This window comes from Mastigoproctus giganteus, chromosome 1, assembly GCF_048544385.1.
Source record: "Mastigoproctus giganteus isolate SK-2022 chromosome 1, ASM4854438v1, whole genome shotgun sequence".
Classification (NCBI taxonomy): domain Eukaryota; kingdom Metazoa; phylum Arthropoda; class Arachnida; order Uropygi; family Thelyphonidae; genus Mastigoproctus; species Mastigoproctus giganteus.
Window position 1 is genome coordinate 131,314,092 of NC_143575.1, and position 25,574 is coordinate 131,339,665.

Consider the following 25,574-nt stretch of genomic DNA (forward strand, 5'->3'; position numbering starts at 1 on the left):
TGACAAATTAATGGATTGACCGTGTTTGGGCAGAAATCAGAAACGATTAGAATGCTGAAGAAACAGGACTTTTTTATAATTTGGTACCTTACAATACATTTATATTCAAAGAGGAAAAATGTATTAGTTTAAAAAAATTGAAGGCTGTCTCGACAGTTCTCGTATGCACAAATATGATGGGAACTGATAAACAAAAACTGTTTGTTATCAGAAAATTGTTAAAACCTCGACGTTTCAAATACATAAGGAAACTTCCTGTGGATTTCACTGCAAACAAGAAAGCTTGGATGACTTCGGATATTTTTCGGCAATATGTAAATGATTGGAGTAAGGAGCTGTTCAAAAAGAAGAAAAATATTTTATTGTTAATTGATAACTGTTCTTCACATCCCCAGATTCAAAATATGCCTAACATTAATCTAGTGTTTCTGCCTCCCAATGCAACATCAATTTTAAAACCGATGGACGTAGGTGTAATTAAGAGTATGAAAGGATTTTATAAAAGATTTGTAGTTCTACATCTAATCATTCAAAGAAAACAGAAACATAACAAGTCTATATCAATATTGGATGCTATAAATTTATTGAATGATGCGTGAAGAATGTTACTTCAACAACCATATCGAATTGCTTCAAGAAATCAAAATTAAATTCAAATGAAATTTCAATTGTAGATGAAGAACATGGAAACAAAGAAAACGACTTACCATTATCTGAATGGTTTTTTTGAAGGAACTGAGGCAAGTGATAGGTGGAATAGGACTAGGGTATGTCTGCCAGGGGCAAAAGTTGATGCCCCTGGCAGACAGGGGCAAACGTTGATGACTTAGAGCAGATATCATCTTTTAAGGGCACACAAAAGGTGATATCATTGTGCACATTGACACTAATAACATTAAGTGTAGGAGATCTGCAGATATACTAAACAAGTACAGGTCAAAGCTGAAAAAAAAAAAAAAGTCGCGAATTAGGGTTAAATTTGAAAGTGTAAGCATTAGCAGGACACGTGACGCAACAAAAAAAGCTTATATAGCATCAGCCAAAAAAAAAACGCATACACACCCCCTTCTTATTTCACTCGTCCACTTTCTCCAAATGTTTGTCTAGTTCTGCCTTGAATCTGTACAAGCTATCAACTTCTACAATGACAGATGGAAGTTTGGTCTAGCAATCAACCACCCACTGGTTAAAGGCAAACTTCTGCACATGTATCCTACAACTGTCTTTCATCAATTTGAATTGTGGAAAGATCCCATTAGCATTGAGCATGCTCAAACCATTCAAGGCTTTATACACCTCAATCAGATCACCTCGCAGGTGCCTAGTCTCCAGACACAGTAATTTGCAAAACTTAAGCCTTTCTTCCTAAGAGCAACCCTTTGTTTCATTCACTAATCTTGTTGCCCTTCTCTGTACTCGTTCCAACAGCTCTACATCCTTGTTAAAATGAGGCCTCCAGATCTGTATATAGTACTCAAGGTGTGGCCTGACCATTGCTTTATACAAGGAGATAATCAACTCCTTATTCCTGCTAGAAAAATTCCTGTATATCATTGACAAGACACCATGAGCTACTCTTGCAGACCATCTGCACTCCTCAGAAAACTTCATATCTGCCTGCACAATTACCCCCCAGTTCCTTTTCACTCTACCTCTGTCAGTGTAGTACCACACAATTGATGTGTTACTCTGAGATTACTGCTTCCCATATGCAGTACTTTATATTTGTCAATGTTAAATTTCAGTTGCCACATCTCAGCCCATCTACTAAACTTTCTAGATCCTGTGCAGCAGCGTACTGTCATTAACAACCCTGCCAACCTTCATATGATCTGCAAACTTGACATTAAGCCTGATATACCATCATCAATATCATTAATGAATACAGAAAACAACAATGGACCCAACACTGAACCCTGGGGGACTCCACTAATAACATTAGTCCACGAAGAGCAGCATCCATTGATTACCACTCTCTGTCTTCTCCCACTCAACCATCCCTTCATCCATAGCAGCAGCAGTCTTCCATGTGCAACAGTATCAAAAGCCTTTCTATGATCCAAATATATGATATCAAAATTATTCTTTGCATCCAGTTCCTTTGTTTGCTGTTTTTCTTTGCATCCTTTGCCAAAGATTTCTCGTAATTTGCCTTTGCCTACCTAACCTCCTTTGTGACTTGGTTACAGACCAGCTTATATCAACCATAGGCTTCTGTGTCACCTGTTAATTTATATGTATCCCATGTATTTTTCTTCTCTGCCACATGTCTAATTAGTTCATTTGACATCCATTTAGGCCTAAATCTTGAACAATATTTATGTCTGCAGTCTTGCCCACACATGATAGGAGGGAGCATATGATGAGAGCCTTGTCAATCAATTCGGCGCTGGAGAGATTGTGCAGGGCACATTGGGTAGAATTTTTCTCAGCGTGATCTGTGCTTGTTAACCACCATTCCAATTGCTTTTACAAGGATGATTGAGAGATTGCTTTTACAAGGATAGAATACACTTAAATAGAAATTGTGCAAGAATATTTGCTGATGCTATCGAGCCAATGTTAGGTGGGTTGGAAAATTTGGGAGGGGATTCACAGACTAATAGGTTAACATTAACTGCAGTCAGAGGTGGAAATGATTCTTGCACTGATTCTATTAGAAAGAGCAGCAGCTCAAAAAGCTAGTTGGTGGGGATTTGAGAAACTGCTAGGGGGTCATGAAACAAGTAAATACAAGTAAGAACAGTACAATGTGTACCGAAAGGATAGACAAGATAGGACGGTAGGAGGGGTTATACAGTTAGTAAAGAAACACATAAAATCTAAGGAAGAGCACCAGTTGACATAGATGGATAATGCAATGTTGAGTCAGTTTGGTGTGACATAAGCACTGGGAAAACAAAAATGAGGGTAGGAGTTTATTATGTACCTAATGACTCTGATGAGTACAATGAACAGTTGTACAGAGAAATAAAGTGAGCCAGTAAATCAGAGTGTCTTACAATGGAGGATTTTAACTTCCCAGATATAGACTGGAACTTGTGGGTTGGGCACTTCACACTAGCAAGGCTTTTGTGGATTTTTTGGATGATTCTTTTCTACAGCAGCATGTTAAATAAGCAACAAGAGAAAGTAACACTATTGATCTGATTATTCATGCATTAAGAATTTACAGATAGAGGAACCACTAGGTAGCACTGATCACAATGTACTGATGTGGGATTTACTCAAAGATGTGACTATCACCAGTGGTAAAGGTTTTTGCTTTCGTAAAGGAGGACTACAGTGGTCTCAGAGATTTTTTAGGTTCTATACAGTGGGACCAATGATGATGTTACCAATAGCAAATTCTAAATGGGAGACATTCAAGGAAGTAATCTTGGAAGTTACTAGGCTTTTTGTTCCAACTAAGAAATACTGCTCTAGGTTCAGGCCCATATGGATGTCAGATGAACTAATGAGACTCATGGCAGAGAAGAAATATTCATGGGATGCACATAAATTGTCAGGGGACACAGAAGCTTATGGTAGATACAAGCTAGTCTGTAATCAAGTCACAAAGGAGGTTAGGCAAGCGAAGACAGATTATGAAAAATCTTTGGCAAAGGATGCAAAGAAAAACAGCAAAGACTTCTTTACTTATATAAACTGTAAAAGGAAGGGGATGAATCAAATTGGTCCACTTGATATCAATGGTTTGTCTGTAGATGATCATTCTGAGATAGGTGCTGAACTAAATGATTATTTTGCATCTACATTCACACATGAGGAGTTGTTCACAGAGGAGAGGGCCAGATGTTTATCAAACTCTAACAGGGAATTAAATGATTTTGTAATAACTTAGAGAAAAGTGGAGAAGAAATTTTTGAAGTTAAACATAAGAAAGGCACCTGTATCGGTCCAGTTATATTAAAGGAGGCAGCAAAAGAAGTAAACAAAGCATTAGCCATAATTATGAGAACATCCTTGGACTTGGGAGATGTCCCCATGGACTGGAAATGTGCAAATGTATCCCCAATTTACAAGGAGGGTTCAAAGGGTGACACAAGTAATTGCAGACCTATTAATTTGACTTCTGTTACAGGGAAAATGATGGAGTCACTGGTTAAAGAAGCATTGCAGGATCATTTAGACAAGACTTGCAGCAATAATTCAGCATGGCTTTGTCAAGAGGTCTTGTCACTAATTTTATTCATATGGTCACAAAGGAACTGGATGCAAAAAAATAATTTTGATATCATATACTTGGATTTCAGGAAAACTTTTGATACTGTTGCACACGGAAGACTACTGTGCAAATTGGAGCAGTATGGCATTAAGGGCAAGTTGCTACAATGGATAAAAGGATGGTTGAGTGGGAGAAGACAGATAGTGGTGGTCAATGGGTAGTGCTCTACAGGGACTAATGTTATTAGTGGTGTCCTCAGTGTTCAGTGTGTTGGTGCCATGGTTCTTTTGTATATCTATCAGTGATATTAATGAAGGTATATCAAACTAAATGTCAAAGTTTGCAACCTTGAGTAATATGTGCAGGTCTGGAAGCCCCATTTTAGGAAGGATGTAGAGTTGCTAGAACGAGTGCAGAGATGGATAACAAGAGACTGGTGAAGGGAACAAGGGGGCGCTCTTATGAAGAAAAGCTTAAGTTCTGCAAATTGCAGCTTCTGGAGACTTATGCACCTGCAAGTTGATCTAATTCAGGTGTATAAGGCTTTGAATGGATTGAGCAGGCTTAATGCTGAGGGGATTCTTCCCTTGCTCAGATTACAAACCTGAGGGGGCATAGATTCAGACTGAGGAAAGACAGTTGTAGAATAATTGTGCGGACGTTTGCCTTTAGCCAGCGGTATTTGATTGCTGGAACACAGCATGGGCTCTGTTCCAGCAATCCACTACATAAACTTGCTTTCTTGCACCATGTGCCTTTACTAATGCTTAAAGTAATGAGACTTTTAATCCATTGAGTGTTTTCAAAGGAAACATAAGAAATATCAAAATGAAATTTTTAAAACAAACATCAATTTTAAGATTTGTAAATAAAGCTAAGTGAAATTGTGTTTATTAATAAATAGTATTGTTTATAATTAAAGTGAAATAAATTGTGTTTAGCATTAAGTGTATGCTTTTAAAATTACAGACAAATAAATTGTGTAAGTTTAAGTGTGTTGTAGTTTATACAAGCATATTAATACAAATAATATGTAAGATAGTATGATCAGAGTTGTACTACTCAATATGTTCTACGTTGATAATAATATAAGTAAAATAATAAGAGGAGTTTACCTCAATATAGTGCGTAGAACACTTCCTTATGATACCCTCCAGAAATTAAAACGAAAAAATCGACAACTTACCGGTACATTAGAGTAAGATATAAATAATTAAATAATCAATTTAACACAATTCAAATCTATTTAAAACAATTAAAAATCAAATTAATGCAATTAAAAGAATCTAACGAAAATATTCAAAATGATTTTCCTTCCTGAAGCTGACAACGCTTTTCGACCATATGTCATGATCACAGGAATGAAAATTACCGAATCGGGTTAAACCTGATACTTAAATAGAGATTATTTGTCTTCGTGCATGCACGTAAAGGTCCACGCATCGGAGATCAAATATGGCCGCCGAACATTAACAGAATTCTCGTGTAATTTTATTTCAACGGTTTCTGCAATTAATAGTTGCGTATAATTACATTGAACGTTAAGTATTTTGGCCTTGTTAAATAAAAAAGTATGTTTTTCATTAATGGCATGAAAGGCTAATTCTGACGCGGCTGAACGAGAAGCACGAACAGAGGCTTCATGTTGATTTACACGAATATTAAGAGAAAAACGGGTCGAACCTTGATAAGACGAGTCGCAATCACCGCAAGAAATGTTGTATACCAGATCATTAATTTGTGTTGCGAACGCTGAAATAACCGAGCGATTGTTCAGTATAGTGTGTAACTTCCGTATAGGCCTAGCTACAATTTTAAATTCGGTATCTTTAAAGAATCTGTTAAGCTGTTTGTGCCACTGTTCAACATATGGGACAGAAATAAAGTGTTTTTTGATATTACTATTGTTGATTGGTGTAGTATTTTGTATCCTATCCTTAGCTTGTACCCTAATTCGGTTTATTGTGGTAATGGAATAACCCCTGTTTAAGAATCTGCTAGTTAATATTTGTATTTCTGAGTCCAAAGCAGAATCCGTCATTGAATATTTATAGGCATTAAGAAATTGATTAAAGATGATCGATCTTTTGTAGGTGAACGGGTGATAGCTATTATAATTTGAGTCTAGAATATTCATTCTAGACTCAAATTATAATAGCATTATAAATTCAGAAAGTTTAATGACTGTGTATCCGTATCCTCCCTTTGCAATGTAAATTTGAGTCTAGAATATTCATTCTAGACTCAAATTTACATTGCAAAGGGAGGATACGGATACAAAGTCATTAAACTTTCTAAATTTCACGCTTACCCGGGACTCGAATAAAATACAATTTAGCATCTATCGAAAACCTACAAACACCGGTATGCTTCTACATTATAATAGCTATCATCTGTTCACCTACAAAAGATCGATCATCTTTAATCAATTTCTTAATGCCTATAAATATTCAACGACGGATTCTGCTTTTGACTCAGAAATACAAATATTAACTAGCAGATTCTTAAACAGGGGTTATTCCATTACCACAATAAACCGAATTAGGGCACAAGCTAAGGATAGGATACAAAGTACTACACCAATCAACAATAGTAATATCAAAAAACACTTTATTTCTGTCTTATGTTGAACAGTGGCACAAACAGCTTTACAGATTCTTTAAAGATACCGAATTTAAAATTGTAGCTAGGCCTATACGGAAGTTACACACTATACTGAACAATCGCTCGGTTATTTCAGCGTTCGCAACACAAATTAATGATCTGGTATACAACATTTCTTGCGGTGATTGTGACTCGTCTTATCAAGGTTCGACCCGTTTTTCTCTTAATATTCGTGTAAATCAACATGAAGCCTCTGTTCGTGCTTCTCGTTCAGCCGCGTCAGAATTAGCCTTTCATGCCATTAACGAAAAATATACTTTTTTATTTAACGAGGCCAAAATACTTAACGTTCAATGAAATTATACGCGATATTAATTGCAATGGTTTCTGCCGTTTTATTTCAACGGCAGAAACCGTTGAAATAAAATTACACAAGAATTCTGTTAATGTTCGGCGGCCATATTTGATCTCCGATGCGTGGACCTTTACGTGCATGCGCGAAGACAAATAATCTCTATTTAAGTATCAGGTTTAACCCGATTCGGTAATTTTCATTCCTGTGATCATGACATACGGTCGAAAAGCGTTGTCAGCTTCAGGAAGGAAAATCTTTTTGAATATTTTCGTTAGATTCTTTTAATTGCGTTAATTTGATTTTTAATTGTGTTAAATTGATTATTTAATTATTTATATCTTACTCTAATGTACCGGTAAGTTGTCGATTTTTTTCGTTTTTTCCGTTTTAATTTCTGTAGGGTATCATAAGGAAGTGTTCTACGCACTATATTGAGGTAAACTCCTCTTATTATTTTACTTAAATAATATGTAAGTAGAGCCACTCCCCAACTTAGTAGTAGTAGTAGTGGTAGTAGTGGCATGTGATGCAAGAATGTGTATGAGCTTATGCAGCATCAGCCAAAAAAAAAAAAAAAAAAATCACAGTTCCTCCTTAAATTTATTCAACCTATCAACTTACACAACAACAGATGGAAGTTTGTTCCAGCAATTAACCACCCACTGGCTAAAGGCAAATTTCCGCACATCTAGTCTACATCTGTCTTTTCTTAATTTGAATTTATGCCCCCTTAGGTTCGTAATTTGAACAAGTACAAGTTGAAGGATCCCATCAGAATTCAGCGTGCTCAACCCATTCAAGGCCTTATACACCTCAGTCAGATCACCGCGCAGGTGCCTAGTCTCCAGACACCGCAATTTGCAGAACTTAAGCCTCTCTTGGTAAGAGGATCCCTTCATTTCCCTCACCAATCTTGTCGCCCTTCTCTGTACACGCTCAAGTAAATCTACATCCTTCCTAAAATGAGGTCTCCATTCTTGTACGCAGTACTCAAGGCATGACCTGACCATTGCCTTATACAGAGGGATAATCACCTCCTTTTCCCTGCTAGCAAAATTCTATATATCATTGACAAAACCCCATGACCTGCCCTAGAAGCCTGTCTGCATTGCTCAGAAAACATCATATCTGCCTGCACAATTACTCCCAGGTCTTTTTCATTTTCTGCCACCTTAAGTGTAGTACCACACAATTGGTAAGTTTCTCTGGGGGTTACTTATGCTACTCTGGGGGTCTACCCATATGCAGTACTTTGCGTTTGTCAAGGTTAAACTTCAGTTGCCACTTCTTACCCCATCTGCCCAAATTATCTAGATCCTGTTGCAGTAGCACACTGCCATTACTGTCATTAACAACCCTGCCAACCTTGGTATCATCTGCAAACTTCGACATTAAGCCTGATATACCTTCATCAGTATCATTGATGAAGGTATATCAGGCCTCCTTTAATATAACTGGATAGATCCCATCCACCCCAGGTGCTTTTCTTATGTTTAACTTCAACAATTTCTCCTCCACTTTGCTCTCAGTTATTACAAAATCATTAAGTATCCTGCTACAATTTGATGACCTTCTGCCATTTCCAAACCTTAATAACTCCTCGTGTGTGAATGTAGATGCAAAATACTCATTCAGTTTGTTTGCTATCTGGGCAGGATCATCAACAGTCGATCCATTGATATCAAGTGGACCAATCAGATTCATCTCCTTCCTTTTAGAGTTTATATAAGTAAAGAAATCCTTGCTGTTTTTCTTAGCATCTTTTGCCCAGGATTTCTTGTACTCTGCCTTCGCCTGTCTAACCTCCTTTTGACCTGATTACAGACTAGCTTATATCTGCCATAGGTTTCTGAGTCGCTTGATAATTTATATGCATCCCATGCATTTTTCTTCTGCTACAAGTCTCCTTAGTTCATTTGATAACCATTTAGGCCTAAACCTCGAACAATATTTCTTAATAGGTATGAAACTTTTAGTAGCTTCCACGATTAATTCCTTGAATGCTTCCCACTTAGAATTTACTGTTGGTAACATCGTCAGTTTATCCCACTGTACAGAATTTAAAAACTTTCTGAGACACTGTACTCACCTTTAGGAAGCAAAAACCCTTTCCTTTACCCCTGATGATAATTATATCTTTAAGTAAACCCCACATCAGTGCACTGTGATCACTGCCACCTAGTGGTTCCTTTATCTGCAAATTCTTAATACACGAATGATCACTGCTGATAACCAGATCAAGAGTATTACTCTCTCTGGTTGCCTCTCGAACATGCTGCTGCAGAAAACAATCATCCAATAAATCCACAAAACTCTGACTAGTGTGTGAGTGACCAACCCACAAGTTCCAGTCAATATCTGGGAAGTTAAAATCCCCCATTATAAGACATTCTGATTTACTGGCCCACTCTATTTCTCTGTATAATTGTTCATTGAACTCATTCAAGTCATTAGGCCTATAACACACTCCTACTCTTATTTTTGCTTTCATGGTGCTTATGTCACACCAAACTGACTCAACAATGCCCTGTTCATGTACATCAACTGGATGCACTTCTTTTGATTTTATGTTTTCTTAATTAACAGCATAACACCTCCCTTTCTATCCTGTCTGTCCTTTCTGTACACATTGTACTCCCAAAATTTCAGTTCTGCATTCCTTACATCTGTGTGACACCATGTCTCTGCTATCCCAACAATATCCGCCTTTGATGTCTTGACCAAAACTTCAAATTCATCAAATTTATTTACTATACTTCTAGCATTGGTATACATGCAAGCATACATGCTCCTATTCCTATTCCCCCTAACACATCCCATTTACCCACCTATTTCAGGATGACTGCCATCTGTCCCTGAAATCCCCAACACCCCTCGCTCCAGGTCGCTACTTATTCTAATAGAAGTTGTGCAAGAATCGCCTTCCCTGCCTACGGCTACTGTTAAACTATTAGTCCTTGTATCCCGTCAAGCTAGCAGTTTTCAGACCCACCTAACGCTGCCTCGACAGCATCAGCAAATATTCTTGCACCCTTTCTATTTAAGTGTATCCCATCCCTGTAGAAGCAGTCTCTTTTGTTAACAAGTACAGTCCAGGCTGAAAAAAATTCTACCCCTTGAGCCTTTTCCCAATCTTTTCAGGGTCGAATTGATCGACAAGGCTCTCATCATATACTCCCTCCTATCATGTCTGTGCAGAATTGCAGACACTTTCAAATTCAACTCTGATTCTTGGCTTTTGTTCAACAGGGACCTGTACTTGTTAAGTAATTCTGCCGGTCTCCTACTCTTAATATCATTAGTGCCAACGTGTACAACTATATCACCATTTGTGCCCTTAAAAGATGATATTCGCTCTACAACATCATCAACCTTTGCCCCTGGCAGACATACCCTGGTCCTATTCCACCTATCCTTTTTACAAAGCATGTTACCTGTTTCCCCTGACAATAGAGTCACCAACTACTAGTTCCTGTGGGACTAGCACATTCTGCCTTGATGGTTGCGGCTGTGTTGCGTGATGACCAAGTGCAAGCTCTGGCATTGATGTGGGCAGCTGAGAGCCTGATGGTATTTTAAATTAATAAGATTAAAAATTTAAATTAATTAAATGTCAATACTACACTATCTAATAGAAACAGTGAGGCGTATTAATCTATATAATTATGCGTTAGAGCTACCTGGCTATCTCAATGAAAAATTTGAATTCTCTACCACTATATACAAAAACAATGGCTGCAAGATTCAAACGAAATAACGGTTTTATCTAAATTAAAATAAAAATAACCAGTGTAAGGGTTATGTTCCGCGGAACGCTACGTAAGTCAGAATTTCCCTCATACTTGTGCAGCACTCACAACTGTGCTCGCTGAATTGATTGATCAAAAAAGAAATGTTCGACATAAATAGAATTGTTTATTGTATTTATTCAATTTTTTATCTCATGTGCAGGAAAAATTACAATTAAAAAAAATTCAAAATTCATGTTTGTTTGTTATTTGGTTTTTAGGAGCATTAGCAACTAAGGCCATATTGCTCTGGGGATGTGCGGTGGTCATTCTCTAACCTTTCCGCATCCTCCGTATTTGGTGGTCATGGGCTCGAACCCAGTCTAATCAAGAAGTATGTGCTACACACTGCTGCTGCTCCTGCCTACCTCTGCTGCGGAGGTGCCCGAAATTCATAAAAGAGAGGAGATAGGCATAACATTAGCAAGTTTTACCTCTTGAGCATCATTGCCATAATCAACATCTTCAGCTGATAAGTACGCCTCTGCAGAGGTTGAGGACTGTGGAGATTTAGAAGGGGTAGGCCGCTCAACCTTACGAAAGAACATATTAATGGATGACTGGACGGTGGTATTTTTCTTTTCATCGTAGATTTCTTTGTAGCAAGAAACATATTGTTCACCATTCTGTTAACTTTTATGAATCATTCGCTGTCAGGATCAACCGTGTCAATGCCACGCCCCTACCCTCATGGTCCGAGGGACAGGATTCAGGCTGGCGGCGGTGCGGGTATAGTGTCTGGGTAGCCCTGGCGTCCCACTCCCGAGCGCATTTATTGCATGCCGGGTAGTGGGCGTCCCTTTGGGCTCCGTGGTGGGTGGGGAGCCCGGGCACTGAAAAATTTAAAAATCTCTATGAATCCTGATAAACATATTCCTTCAGGGACCCCAACCCGGTCCCTATCTGAAAACATAGACGGAGAGGCAGATAATATTATTGCGACAAAGAGGCAGCGAACTGAAACATCATCATCAGGGCCTGTCCCAAGATTTCTCATTATGCATTCCACCAATGAAAAACCGATTGGCAAAATGTCGCCCGTTTTTATTCAAAAAGGGTTAGACGGGTTAGTCGGTTCTCCCAAATCAGTTAAGAGGCTCCGTTCTGGAGACCTCTTAATTGAAACTAAAAATGACAGGCAATCGGAACATCTACTCCGAGTAACATCAATTGGAGGTATCCCTATAACAGTGACACCACACAGAACACTCAATTCATCGAGAGGTGTCATTTCGGAGTGGGACCTTCTCGACGTAACCGAGGAGGAAATCTGCTCCGAATTAAAACCACAGGGAGTCATTGCCGTCAAGAGAATCACTGCGCGAAGGGATGGAAAAATTGTTAAAACCAGGAGCGTTATCCTGACTTTTAACTCTCCTAAACCTCCTGACGAGATTAAAGCTGGATACATCAACTGTTCAGTGCGTCCGTACGTTCCAAATCCTTTACGGTGTTTTAAATGCCAGAAGTACGGACATTCTCAAATGGCCTGCCGCGGAGTCCTTGCATGCGCTCGATGCGGTGCAAAGGACCACGAAACAACAGCATGTTCAGCCGCAAAACCCACCTGTATTAACTGTGAAGGCGACCACCCGGCCTACTCACGAGCATGCCAGAGGTGGAAAGAAGAAAAAGAAATTCAACGGCTGAAGGCAGAGCTAAATATATCATACCAGGAGGCAAGGAAATCGGTCAAACCCCTGAATATCAACAAACCTACCTACACCCAGAAGGTAGCAGGGAGATGTTCCGTCGGAACTCAGACGGACATGACCATTCCTCTAAAGGAGTCTTTCACTCCCATCGCGCGTTATCTCTTAAGTTCACAAAAACCTGCACAAAAGGACCAATCAGCTGCCACTCCTATATTGGTACCTCCTAATGCTCCACAAATTACAAAGGTAGTTATGAAAGATAAGAATAAGAAAGGGGAAGTCCCCCCCTATAACCCAAGAAAAGATGGATGTCGAGCAGAAGGAGGTACCCGAAGAGTCAGTCTTGGAACTCTTTGCGGAGGAGGAAATGGACACGGGACAGCGTCCTTTCCTCCCCAAAAAAGATAAATCCAAAACTGATAAAAGTAAGCCCTCAGCACCTCGGAAGCCGCCTGATGGACCCACCAAGCCAAAATAATGGCTAAATTCCTACAATGGAATTGTCGTGGATTCCGGCGAAATATTGATGACATCAAGGCCCTCCTGCAAAAGCACGAGCCAGTTTGCTTTTGCTTGCAGGAAACATATCTAAAGGCAAATGATGATCCCACCATGCACAACATCACAGTTTTTCGAAAGGATAGAATTGCGGATGGCTCTGTACATGGGGGAGTGGCTATCCTTGTGGGTAACCAGACCCCAGTGCAGCCCTTGCTAATTACAACCAGCATAGAGGCTGTCGCAATTCGCCTTTCAGTGGGGTTTTTATTAACTGTGTGCTCTATCTATTTGCCACCTGGGACTGACATCTCCCAGGCAGACCTTGATGATCTTCTAACGCAGCTGCCTCCCCCTTTCTTACTTCTCGGGGATTTTAACGGACATAACACCCTGTGGGGTAGTGCTAACATCAACGGAAGGGGACGAGTCATTGAGCGTATGCTCAATGACAATGACCTTTCCCCTCTAAATACTGGAAAAAACACTTTCTTCCACATGCCTACCCGTACTTTTTCTGCCATTGATCTCTCTATCTGCTCCCCTTCTCTACTCCCTTCACTCACTTGGGAAGTGGAGGAGAATCCATACGGAAGCGATCACTTCCCCGTGATAACCTTGTTACACAGTGGGAGACCATGTCTTCCCTTTAGGTTACCACGGTGGAAGATTGATCAGGCTGACTGGACTGCCTTCCAACATCAGGCAAATTTTGATCTTAGCACAGTCAGTCAAGAGTCTATCAATGATGCAGTTAAGTACATCACAGAAAATATTGTCCAAGCAGCTGCGAATGCTGTTCCAAAAACATCTGCCCGGTTTCCACCATTTCCTAAACCTTGGTGGAATTCACAATGCACAGCAGCAAAAAAGGCTCAAAACAAAGCGTGGGGGATATTCCGCCGATATCCCACCACGACCAACCTTATAACCTTTAAACGTGCACGAGCCAAAGCACGATATATCCGCCGTCAGAGTCAAAAGGAATCGTGGATCCGTTTTACATCATCTATTAACCAGTCTACCAATTCTAAGGTAGTCTGGGATAAAATCCGGAAAATGAAGGGAAAATATACATCCCACCCTTCTTCAATCCTAGATTATAATGGATGCGCTATTGCAGATCCAACTGCAGTAGCCAATGCTCTTGGGGAAACATTCTCTAACATCTCTGCAACATCTTCGTATTCCCCAGAGTTCCTGGTCTTGAAATATAAAATCGAAAAAGAGGCACTTAACTTTAAATCTAAGAGCATTTATCCCTACAACGGGGATTTCACTATTCTGGAACTGAAAAGAGCCCTCGCTCTTTCCAAAGCAAGTGCCGTTGGACCAGATGGCATCCATTATGAAATGATTAAACATCTTTCACCAAAATCTATGGATTGTCTGCTCCTTCTGTATAACAGAATCTTTACTGAAGGGCAGTTTCCGGACTCCTGGTGAAAGGCAATCGTTCTTGCCTTTCCTAAGCCAGGAAAGGATCCAAAAGTCACCACCAATTATCGTCCTATTGCTCTGACTAGCTGTTTGTGCAAAATCCTGGAGAGAATGGTTAATTCTCGTTTAATTTGGTATCTCGAAACAAATGACCTTCTCTCCAACATCCAGTGCGGCTTCCGAAGGAACCGGTCCACTTTGGACCATCTTATTAGATTGGAAGCATCCATCCGGGATGCTTTCCTAAAACGCGAACACTTGGTGTCGGTGTTCTTTGACATGTAGAAAGCGTATGACACAACTTGGAGATTTGGCATTTTAAAAGATCTGCATAGCCTTGGCCTTAGGGGGCAACTCCCCATTTTTATCAAAAACTTTTTAGCCAATCGATCTTTCCAAGTTCGTGTGGGATCCTCACTCTCTCGTTCCTTCAGCCAAGAGGAGGGAGTGCCACAAGGATCAGTATTAAGTGTCACGCTTTTTGCCATCAAAGTCAATTCCATCACAGAACAACTTCCTCCAACTGTAAACTGTGCCCTCTATGTTGACGACTTTAGCATTTTTTGTCAGTCGTGCAACATGAGGGTTATTGAACGACAACTGCAGAAAGCCATTGATAGTCTGAATTCCTGGGCACTTGCTAATGGCTTCAGGTTCTCGCCGGAGAAGACCGTTTGCGTACACTTTTGTCGCAAGCGTAATCTTCATCCTGAACCTGAATTAAGGCTCGGACAAAATGCCATTCCAGTAGCAGTGAATACAAAATTCTTGGGACTCATATTCGATAAAAAACTGACATTTTTGGATCATATACGTCAACTCCGCACAAAGTGCACAAGAGGCCTTAATATGCTCCGCTCGCTCTCCTCTTTATCTTGGGGTGCAGATCGATGCACCCTGCTACGGCTTTACCGTGCACTTGTGCGATCCAAATTAGATTATGGGTCCCAAGTATATACTTCAGCCAGAGACAGTGCCCTTCGATGGCTAGACCCTGTCCATCATCAGGCTCTACGTATCGCTACTGGAGCATTTCGAACATCTCCTGTCCAGAGCTTATACGTCGAAGCAAACGAACCGCCGTTATCACTTCGACGTAAGCAGTTCTCTGTAAAGTACGCCTTAAAACTGAAATCCCTGCCAGACCATCCTACGTGGCCATTCATTTTTGAGCCACGATGGGAAAATTTATACAATACTCGAAAGACTGCCAATCGTCCTTTTGGTATTCGTTTCCAAGAGCTACTCAAAGAACTTAATATCAAGGTAGACAAGGTTGCCCAAACATCAAAGCAACCCTTTCCACCCTGGCATGCTTGTGTCCCGGCATGCGACTTGTCGCTTAGAAACTGGGGAAAGTCGGACACTCCATCATGTGTCTACCTGCAGCTTCATTCAGCACACCGAACTGAATATTCTGACTTCGCGCCAGTCTACACAGACGGTTCGAAGTCGGAATCATATGTGGGATCTGCTGCTGTCTTTACAGACAGCACTATATCAGAGCAGATTCCCTCTGAATGCAGCATATTTACTGCAGAGCTGCACGCTGTAGAGTTAGCCTTGGATCATATTAGTAAATACCAATACCAACGGTTCATTTTATATTCTGACTCTCTTAGCATGTTACAGGCTTTAATATCTGTGAGATATAATCCTCATCCAGTTCTGTCTAGCATTCAGCAGAAGATTCACGTTCTCCATGAACGCGAATATGACATCCGCTTCTGCTGGATTCCCAGCCACATTGGGATTAGGGGAAATGATTTGGCTGACGCCGCAGCCAAATCAGCAATTCCCAATAATCACCGCTGCCTGTTAGTCCCCTATACAGACTACAGGCAAATAGTACATCAAAAGATACATTCCCAATGGCAGGACTTGTGGAATAGACAAACTGGAAATAAACTATATCGTATAAAGCCTGTAATTGGACCGTGGCAGTCTAGTCTGCGCGGGAATCGTAAGGAGGAAGTTGTTCTTGCCCGGACCCGCATAGGACACAGTCATTTGACACATTCATTTTTGCTGAGGGCTGATGACCCTCCTATGTGTGAGTCCTGTGGCACAATTTTAACCTTTAGACATATTTTTATAGATTGTCCAGATTTTAGCAATATCCGTTTTACCGCTTTTAATCATCTGACTGAGCCGTATACACTCAGTCAGATTTTATCTGACAATGACCATGTGTCTGCTGTTTTTACCTTTTTAAAGTCAATAAACATTTTTAATCTTATATAAAATTTACAATTTTTTTTTATACATATGTTATACATCTTGACATAGTGACCTAACTATGTAGGTCACTGAAAGTTAAAAAATTTTTTTTATATACTACCTGGTCTTGGCGCATTATAGCCTCCGTAGCTAATGCGGCAATAAAAACAAAACCAAAACCAAACCAAACTGTCAGGATCATCTTCTCAAACCTCGCCATTGTCAATGCAATTTCACAAAATGCCATTGCCATCTCTGGTGATGAAGCGTCTCAGCTCCTCATTTTGTTTACCTTGAGCTTCATCAGCATTTTCTTCTTTCACTATCGCTGCCTGCAAGTCAATAAGTTCTTTGTTAGATAATTCCTTCTCTTCTTCCTCTATTAACTCCTCTACGTCTTTGGCATCAACCTCCAACTGAAGTAGCTCTGCAACCTTTACAATCTTATCGGTAACCTCTTCATATGATTCATCTTTTTCAAATCCTTTGAAGCCTTTTACTTGCAGTGGGCATATTTTCTTCCTTGCACCATTTAAACAGCGTTTAGTAATTTCCACCCAAGCCTTATTAATGTTTAAGATGGCGTGGTAACTATTGTAAGATTTACAAAAGTCTCTTAAAGTAAAATTTTTCACATCATATACTGCAGACAATGCCTGAGCAAATGTTGTGTGTAAGTAGTATACTTTTAAATTCGAAATAACACCCTGATCCATAGGTTGGATGAGTGAAGACGTATTTGCCGGTAGAAATATGACTGTCACGTTCAAATTGAAATCATCCAGATGTGTAGGACGTCCAAGAGCATTATCTAATAGAAGCAAAATCTTGAAAGAAACTTCGTTGTCTTTACAATATTTTTCAACCTCAGGAATGAAACAGCATTTAAACCAATCCTCAAAGAGAGATATTGTTATCCATGCTTTCTGGTTCGATCGGAAATACACAGGTAGGCTGGCTTTATCAATGCCCTTAAATGCATGAGGATTTCCAGAATGGTACACAAACAGTGGTATTAATCTGTAATCTCCCACTGCATTAGCTCCAAGCAAGAGTGCAGACCTATCTTTTGAAGCCTTGAACCCTGGCATTGTCTTTTCCTCTTTGGCAATGTATGTTCAATCAGGCATTTTTTTCCAATACGGAGCTGTCTCGTTAACGTTAAAAATTTGCTGCACTGAATGCCACCTTCATCAATAATTATTTCCAACACATCACAAAATTTCTCAGCAGCTGCAGAATCACCACTGGCGACTTCACTGCATACTTTAATTGTGGAAACCAGCACGATACTTGAATCTGTTAAACCACCCATTGTTTGTTAAATTTATTTTCAAAAATTTAAGATCACTGTTGATCTTAAATGCATTGATCCTTTAACACGTTCTTTTATAGGCTCATTGTCCTTTAAAATAATATTCACTGTCGAAGCAGTGAGACCTAATTCCCGAGCAATAGATGACAAACTTTGTCCTGCTTCGATCAATTTTGTTTTGTTTCCTGGCTTCCAGCACTTGCAGTTTCCATTGGTCCCTCTCTATTCACCATTGTAATAAGTAAATAGGAATGAAGAGAAGATTCTTATCACTGGAAAGTGCAAATTGTTTTTATTGTTTTATGGTATTGACCTACAGTAATATGTTTTAGAAAAATGTCACAAAGGTGTTCAAAATTGATTTTTATAATGGAACATATAATAACAATGAAAGTATAGTGCAATTTCCATTATAAAAATGGCCTTTTAGAGAGATAAATAGCTTAGTTATATAGTGAAAATTTCAACTTCCGAGGTCTTGGAATTACCAAAAAAAAAAACCAATGTGTTATTGGTTTCACATTACGATATTTTCACGATACCTCCATTTATTCCAAAGGATGCAAAATATGTTTCCACGATTCTTTTTAAGTTAGCACCGGCTGGCAAAAACTTACATAAAGTCGAATTTGCTTAAGTGGACTATTATGTAAGTCAGTGGGTTCCTGTATATACAGTTTGATCACTCTTTAACGAACTTCCATATAGTGAATTTTTCTACGTAGCAAACTTTTTTTATTTCCCCTTGGTCATTACATTGAAAATAGTTTCGGTATAATGAAGAAAATTTCCATATAACGAACTAATTTCAAGAGATCTGGGTACGCATTGTTTGCACCTCTGGCCTTTAGGCAATAGAGCTGACACTGTAGAAAGCACGAATTAAGAGCTAAAAGGATTGAGAATTAATTACTTTAGCTTTTAATAGCTAAAGGGTTTAATTCTTAAGTGCATTCCACAATTTAGTGTTGCCCGTAAAGCATTTACTGTACCGAGAAGTCGTGCTGGTAAACTGCTATCTATGTGTTGACCACAGTTATTGGCAAAGATTAAGGCATATTCCTGTGATTTTCCTTTATCACGGAAATTCACAGAAATTTCCTTGTTTCACAGAAATGAGTCATCCACACTTTCACTAAATTTCACCTGTCTCTTTATGGTTGGTACAAGTTGTCAATAAATCAGTTTTGTTTAACTACTGTGCAAGTAACCATACAATGTCTAAGATGAAATCCTTGAGTTTAGTGGGAAAAATAAAGTTCTTAATAGTGTAGATTGCAGCATTAAAAAAAATAAATTGCTTTAAAATTTGGTGTCCCTGCCAGTAGTGTCAACCATTCTGAAAAACCGTTTTTTGATTCTCAAACTGTTTGCAGCAACGGGATCCATTTGGAAGTGTGCTAAATTATGACTGTATGAAGATAAAGCAGTTTTTAAGTGGGTGAAGTTGATTCAACACCAAAACATGCCAATATCAGGGTGATTAATAAAAGAAAAGGCTAGGCTATGGGAGTATGCATCTTTTTGCTGGCATGAAACTTTCTAAGCCAGTTCTAGTTGGCCGGACAGATTTAAAAAGTGCCATGGCTATCTCCAAAAAGTTATTTCTGGTGAAAGTGAGGTTGTAATTGAAGAAGACTGTACCCATTGGAAAGAAACAGTTTTGAAAAAAAAATATGGAGGACTAAGAATCCAAAGACATATTCAACGTTGATGAAACAGGTATATTTTTTAAATGTTTTCCGAACAAGACACTGACTTTTAAAGTAGATAAATGTGTAGGTGTAAAAATAGTAAGGAGAGAATTAAAGTCTTGATTGGTAAAAGTATGGCTGTTAATGAAAAATTGAAGCTTTTGGTAATAGGCAAAGGTAAACAACCGCAATGTTTCAAAGGAGTAACGTTGTTAGAGTTGGACTACAACAAAAAAGCTTGAATGACAAGTGAAATTTTTGAACAGTGTATTTTAAATTACAATAGAAAGATGACAAAAGAAAACAGAAAAATCGCTTTGATTGTCGACAACTGACCTGCCCACCTTCGCTCGGTAATTTCAAAACTTACAAGTGTGAAGCTTGTTTTCTTCTCTCTGAATACCTCAGCTAAAATGCACTACTGAAGTCGCATACTGAAAAAAATTATGCCAAGAATAGAGACCAACCAACCTATAGATTCTGTTATAGATTTGCGGATGTGCATATATGAGGGTTGGCAAAAGCGTGGAGTCAAGATGTGATGGAAACAACGATTACGAATTGTGTCACAAAAGCAGGATTTGCTAAAACACCAATTAACAGAAAACGAGAGGGATGAACTGCAACATGACATTGAGCAATCTTGGGAAGAACTCCAAGTGAGATGTATGAATGGAGAAATTGTTCTTGAAGAATTTTTAGGAGTTGATAACAAAATCGTAGTAGCTGAATATCCGAGTGTCTCCAATTTTTTGGAGAGTGTTCAAGAACTAGTGAGAATATCGACGATGAGTTGTATGAAATTGAGTGCAATGAGGGCAATATTAAACCTTCCAAGCGTAAAATGTTGGCAGCATTTGCAACTTTGTGTCAAGGCCTTCAGTGTGAAGAAAATGTGCCAGAAAATATATCTGGGTGCTTAAACAAATGCAAACATTTTTATGAATGATGTACAATAAAATCCAGTGTACAACAAAAAATAACCAAATATTTTATGACATAATTCTTAAAAGTGTACTAATATATTGTGCGTATTGTGTAAGTAGTCGTTTCTTAATATGTATGCATTAATAAATTAATTTTTAAAATGTTAGAAAATGTTTTCATTCTCACTTACTTCTGATTTATTTTCCACCTTTTACGATATTTCTGAACGTTGAACTACAGTATTTTTCATTGTTGAAAAGGTCATATTTCTTTATAACAAAATTATTTCCGTGTAACGAATTTTTTCAAGGGAACGATTGATTTCATTATGTGGAGGTCTGACTGTACTTATATTTTTTTTCTCTCCAATATTTCTTTGTTTTTTGAATCTACTTTTTTATCAAGTTATTGAGAATTCAAAAAAATAGGAATTAGATTTAACTCATCACTGATATAAAGTGTTCATTGTTTAATGGCTCCATGGGTTTCCCATCTCTGCTATCACTGATATAGTGAGTGAAGGTTATAAAGAGGAAATTTTGTCGGTGCCTTGATGCTTGTTATAACCAAGTTTGACTGTAGTAGATTTCAGCTTCTATATGATGTCATTCTCAAGTGTGAAAACTTGACCTTTCATTGTTGCATACCTGTGGCTATATACTTCTGTGGCCAGGGGAACGAACGAGAAGCCATCATGGGTTCAGTTACCTGTGTTACAGAGGAGAACAAATCAACAGAGAAGGAATAAAGATGTGAGGGACGAAAGGTATTTATGTTGTAAATAGCACCTGTATTATGAAGAACAGCTGTTGTTACTAATGAAGGATAAAGGTAGGAAAGGGAAGGAGGGAGGGGGAGATTTAATAATTTTTAGTAATTAGAAGTTAGCTATGCTGGAGCTGAGAGAGAGAGAGAGAGAGAGAGAGAGAGAGAGAGAGAGAGAGAGAGAGAGAGAGAGACAGTGACATCTGCTCACCCCATATAGCACCAGTGACTCCAAAATAGGATGTATATGCATTCTATTGAGTCTGTTGATTTTAAACTTGGGACTACAGATGTGAGCAGGTTCTAACCAGGGGCAGATTCTGAAGTCTAGTCTGTTATGTTTCCACATACAAGTATACTTTGGAATGTGCCACTGTTTGGAATATACTCACATCCACAGCACAAAGATGTGACAGGCACAATTTGGCCTTAGTTGCCCTTGTGCCAACAAACTCCCATTAAAACCAACCAACCAAAGCACAAAGTTTAAAATCTTTCCTTAAAATCAAGAGCTTAGCCAGCTTCTGAAGGTTTTAAAAAATTACAAGGAACATTGAAACCTCTAGCTGCCTATAAATATTCAAGACTGTATGTGTTTAATTTTTTGTTTACTGTATTAGCTGTTGCAGAATTAAATCTCTCTTTTTGGAGAGCAAAAGTTCAACTATATACTTTAAAATAGTTTACTTTCAATCCATATAGATTCTGTAGAATTCACATTGCCGACCGGGCTAGCCGGGTAGGTAAAGTGCCTGCCTGGCAACTCAAAGGTCGCCGGTTCGATTCCTGCCTCGGGCTTGGATCAAAGTAGTGCAAAAACCTAGGGAGGTGCATTATGGCCACAGAAGCCTATGCGCCAACAACTACCACAAAAAAAAAAAAAAAAAAAGAATTCACATTTTGAAATTAACTAAAATTTTAAATACAGGTAACCCTCGTATAACACGGTTATTAGGTTCCTATAAAATGTTATGTTCTGCGAAACCATGTTATATGGAACTAAGAAAAGGTACAGGGGGGGAGAGCTAACAAAAATACACCATTCTAGATTTCGTGTATCTTCTGCTCTCTTAAAAAAGTCAGTAATCTGGGTTTGTTTGATTTTGCTTGATAAATCTTTGTGAATTTCATTGTATGGAACTAAGCATTTTTGAAGCTCCCTTTTGAACTGAACTTTGGGCTCCTTTCATTCAAGAATCTGCATTCCAAAAATAAGATTCTAATTGCTCAGTTAACTTTATGCCTTCCCCTATGCTTTTTAGTGTAAAATTTGGAAGTTTAGAATTTTCATCTGCAATATCATCATCTGAATTGATTTGATTTTACCTCCGATGCCATTTGCACCAAATCTGCTATGCTGGCTTCTTTTTCTACCAGTAATTCTTCAACATTTTCAGTAATCATATCTTTTTTTATTTTTTAGTCGGCGACTAAGGCCATGTTACTCTGTGTATATTATCTATAAATTGTGTGTGTGTCCTGAGGTCAATTTTCTGTTTTGCTGGACGAAAAACCCGAGTGTCCAGGAGGAAAAAAACAATGCTACCCTCGCCCGAGCATGACTGACTCAGTCATGTTGTGAAAAAGACCCATAAAAATTCCTCCCTTCACCAGTGGGATTCGAACGTGGATCTTTTCCAGCTGGTGTGGGGAGGAGGGCGATTATATCAACTTTGCTACCCATGAGGGCTTCAGTAGTCATATCATCAAAACCTTCCCCTCCTACCAATGTAGTAAGTTCTACTACCGCACCAATTCCGTTTTCTGCCCGTTCGATCATATTTCCTGAATGAACTGGCTTTGGCCATACATTTTTCCACACACATTTAATATTGATGGTTTTACTTCTTTCAGCAATAAAGCTACGTTTCTGATACAGTCCACAGTTGAGAAATGTTTCCATGCCTCCATTACTTCAATAGATTTGGAATCAATTTTTTGCAAAATCCATTGTAATGATTTTCTGATGGAATGAGTTTTAAAGGTGAATATAATGCCTTGATCTAATGGCTGAATGAAAGAAGTTGTATTAACCCAGTAACAACTGTGGTGGTAGAAACATAAATACAACATTTGGATGACTTAAATCTTTTGGATGGCTTGGTGTGCTATCTAATAGTAATAAAACTTTGAAATCTAGATTTTTCAACACAAGTACAAGTTCAATAGCACAGGACGTAACACGGGAATTTCCCAACAAAATAAAATACAGGGATTTCTCAATTTTTTTTTTTTTTTGATTAGCGAGTAAACAGTGGGGATTCAAAAAGAGTGGAAATGTTGAAAAATTACATCCAACATAATAGCAGGGTTTACCCCGCACAAAACCTCAAAAATACCCTGTTATACAAGGTTTACCAAAATTCTCTAACCGTATTGTATAAGTACTATGTTGTGCGAGGATTGCTGCAATTTATCAATCATGTTAGAGTGAAACAGTGTTGTAGAAGTACCGTGTTATATGGGGGTTGCCTGTATACAGTTTGGAGAAGTGAAGTGACCTTTCTTTTGGAATGGCTTCATGCCAAGATGATTCACAGTGCACCCACCTCTGTAACTTATTATGTGAATATTATATTATGTGAATCTGTTTTAATAGTAGAACAGTATTGTTTGCCTTAACAACTTAACTAAGTATTTTTTTTTTTTCAGAGTAATGAGTATGTTTTTTTTTTGACAGGTATTTATTTAGTCTTCAAGTTAAGAGAGATCTTGCCCAAGGTCTGTTGCAGTGTAATGATAACACAGTTGCATTAATGGCTTCCTATATTGTCCAAGGTTAGATTGAAATTTAATGTAAATTTATTTTATTATTTAAGCAAGTGTGAATGAGATATATAATAGTGAAAATGCCTGGTGAATTTCACTTTCTTTCAGGTGTACTATAAATTCAAATTGTTTATTCTTAAAACAATGATAGTTTAGGTAAACATTCAGTTTCCTTATAATATGGATTAGTAATGTTTCATTACTACAGATTAAATGTTACTCATATGGAAGTAGGAGGAGGAACATCATTTATTGGAAATAAAATTCTTCTTTTTCTGTAGTTAAACCCAGTGCTTTTTTTGTAAAAAATAGGTGCCGGTACTCATTCTTTGCTATCAGGAAAAATTGAAAATTAAAAGGACACTAAAAGTACAGTACTCTAAAAAAGTATTTCCTGATATTGTTACTTTAGTAGTAATGTTTTTGGAATAAGTACAAATTAAGTATTTAAACATTCAGTTTCCTTATAATATGGATTAGTAATGTTTCATTACTACAGATTAAATGTTACTCATATGGAAGTAGGAGGAGGAACATCATTTATTGGAAATAAAATTCTTCTTTTTCTGTAGTTAAACCCAGTGCTTTTTTTGTAAAAAATAGGTGCCGGTACTCATTCTTTGCTATCAGGAAAAATTGAAAATTAAAAGGACACGAAAAGTACAGTACTCTAAAAAAGTATTTCCTGATATTGTTACTTTAGTAGTAATGTTTTTGGAATAAGTACAAATTAAGTATATTAACACAGCAGTTTGTTAAGCATAAATTTATTATTCAAGTATATAAAAAATAAGAAAAATGTGTAAAAAATAATAAGTAAAATTAGTAAAAATAATTTCATAATAAAGTTTTTATAGAATATTCCAAATTTTTATCCAACACACTATGCCGACTTTTTTTCTTATTGTTTGTGTCTGTTGATGAATGATGTTTCTGAAGCAGCCACAAATCAACATATTTGCTGGATCGAAGTGAAGAAATAGTAGTGAAGAAATTTTTTTTGTCATCAATGAAGCTCTGGTTGGGCTGACAATCAGATTCATTTGTGAAAATCCTCATTCATATTCACTCGATGAAATTGGTATCGTTCATCAAATGCTCTTTAATTTTTCCAAAACCGTCTTTTCGAAGCCTAATTGACAATTTTCTAACTTCATTTTCACCAAATGCCAACATTTCACATTTAGAAGGTTTAATACCTTTGTTGTCCTCATTTTCCTTCTTTCTTCATCAATATTGTCACTAGTTCTTAAATTTGAATTTTTTTTTTTTAACTGTCCAAAATGTAATTGTTGTTCGGATATTCAGCTACTGTGACCAGAGATAGGGAAAATGTGGACAATGCACTTCCGCGAAACAACAGATGATTATGTGTT

At 38.1% G+C, this 25,574-nt stretch overlaps 1 protein-coding gene across 1 annotated transcript in view; it reads left to right on the forward strand.

Moving 5' to 3' along the window:
• The window catches only part of LOC150091141 (FERM, ARHGEF and pleckstrin domain-containing protein 1-like), a 331,643-nt gene that overhangs the window by 95,150 nt on the left and 210,919 nt on the right, over positions 1–25,574 (forward strand). The window contains exon 5 of the mRNA XM_090387751.1: positions 24,110–24,207. Coding sequence (XP_090243877.1) covers positions 24,110–24,207 — 98 coding nt within the window. The remainder of the gene's footprint in view (positions 1–24,109; positions 24,208–25,574) is intronic.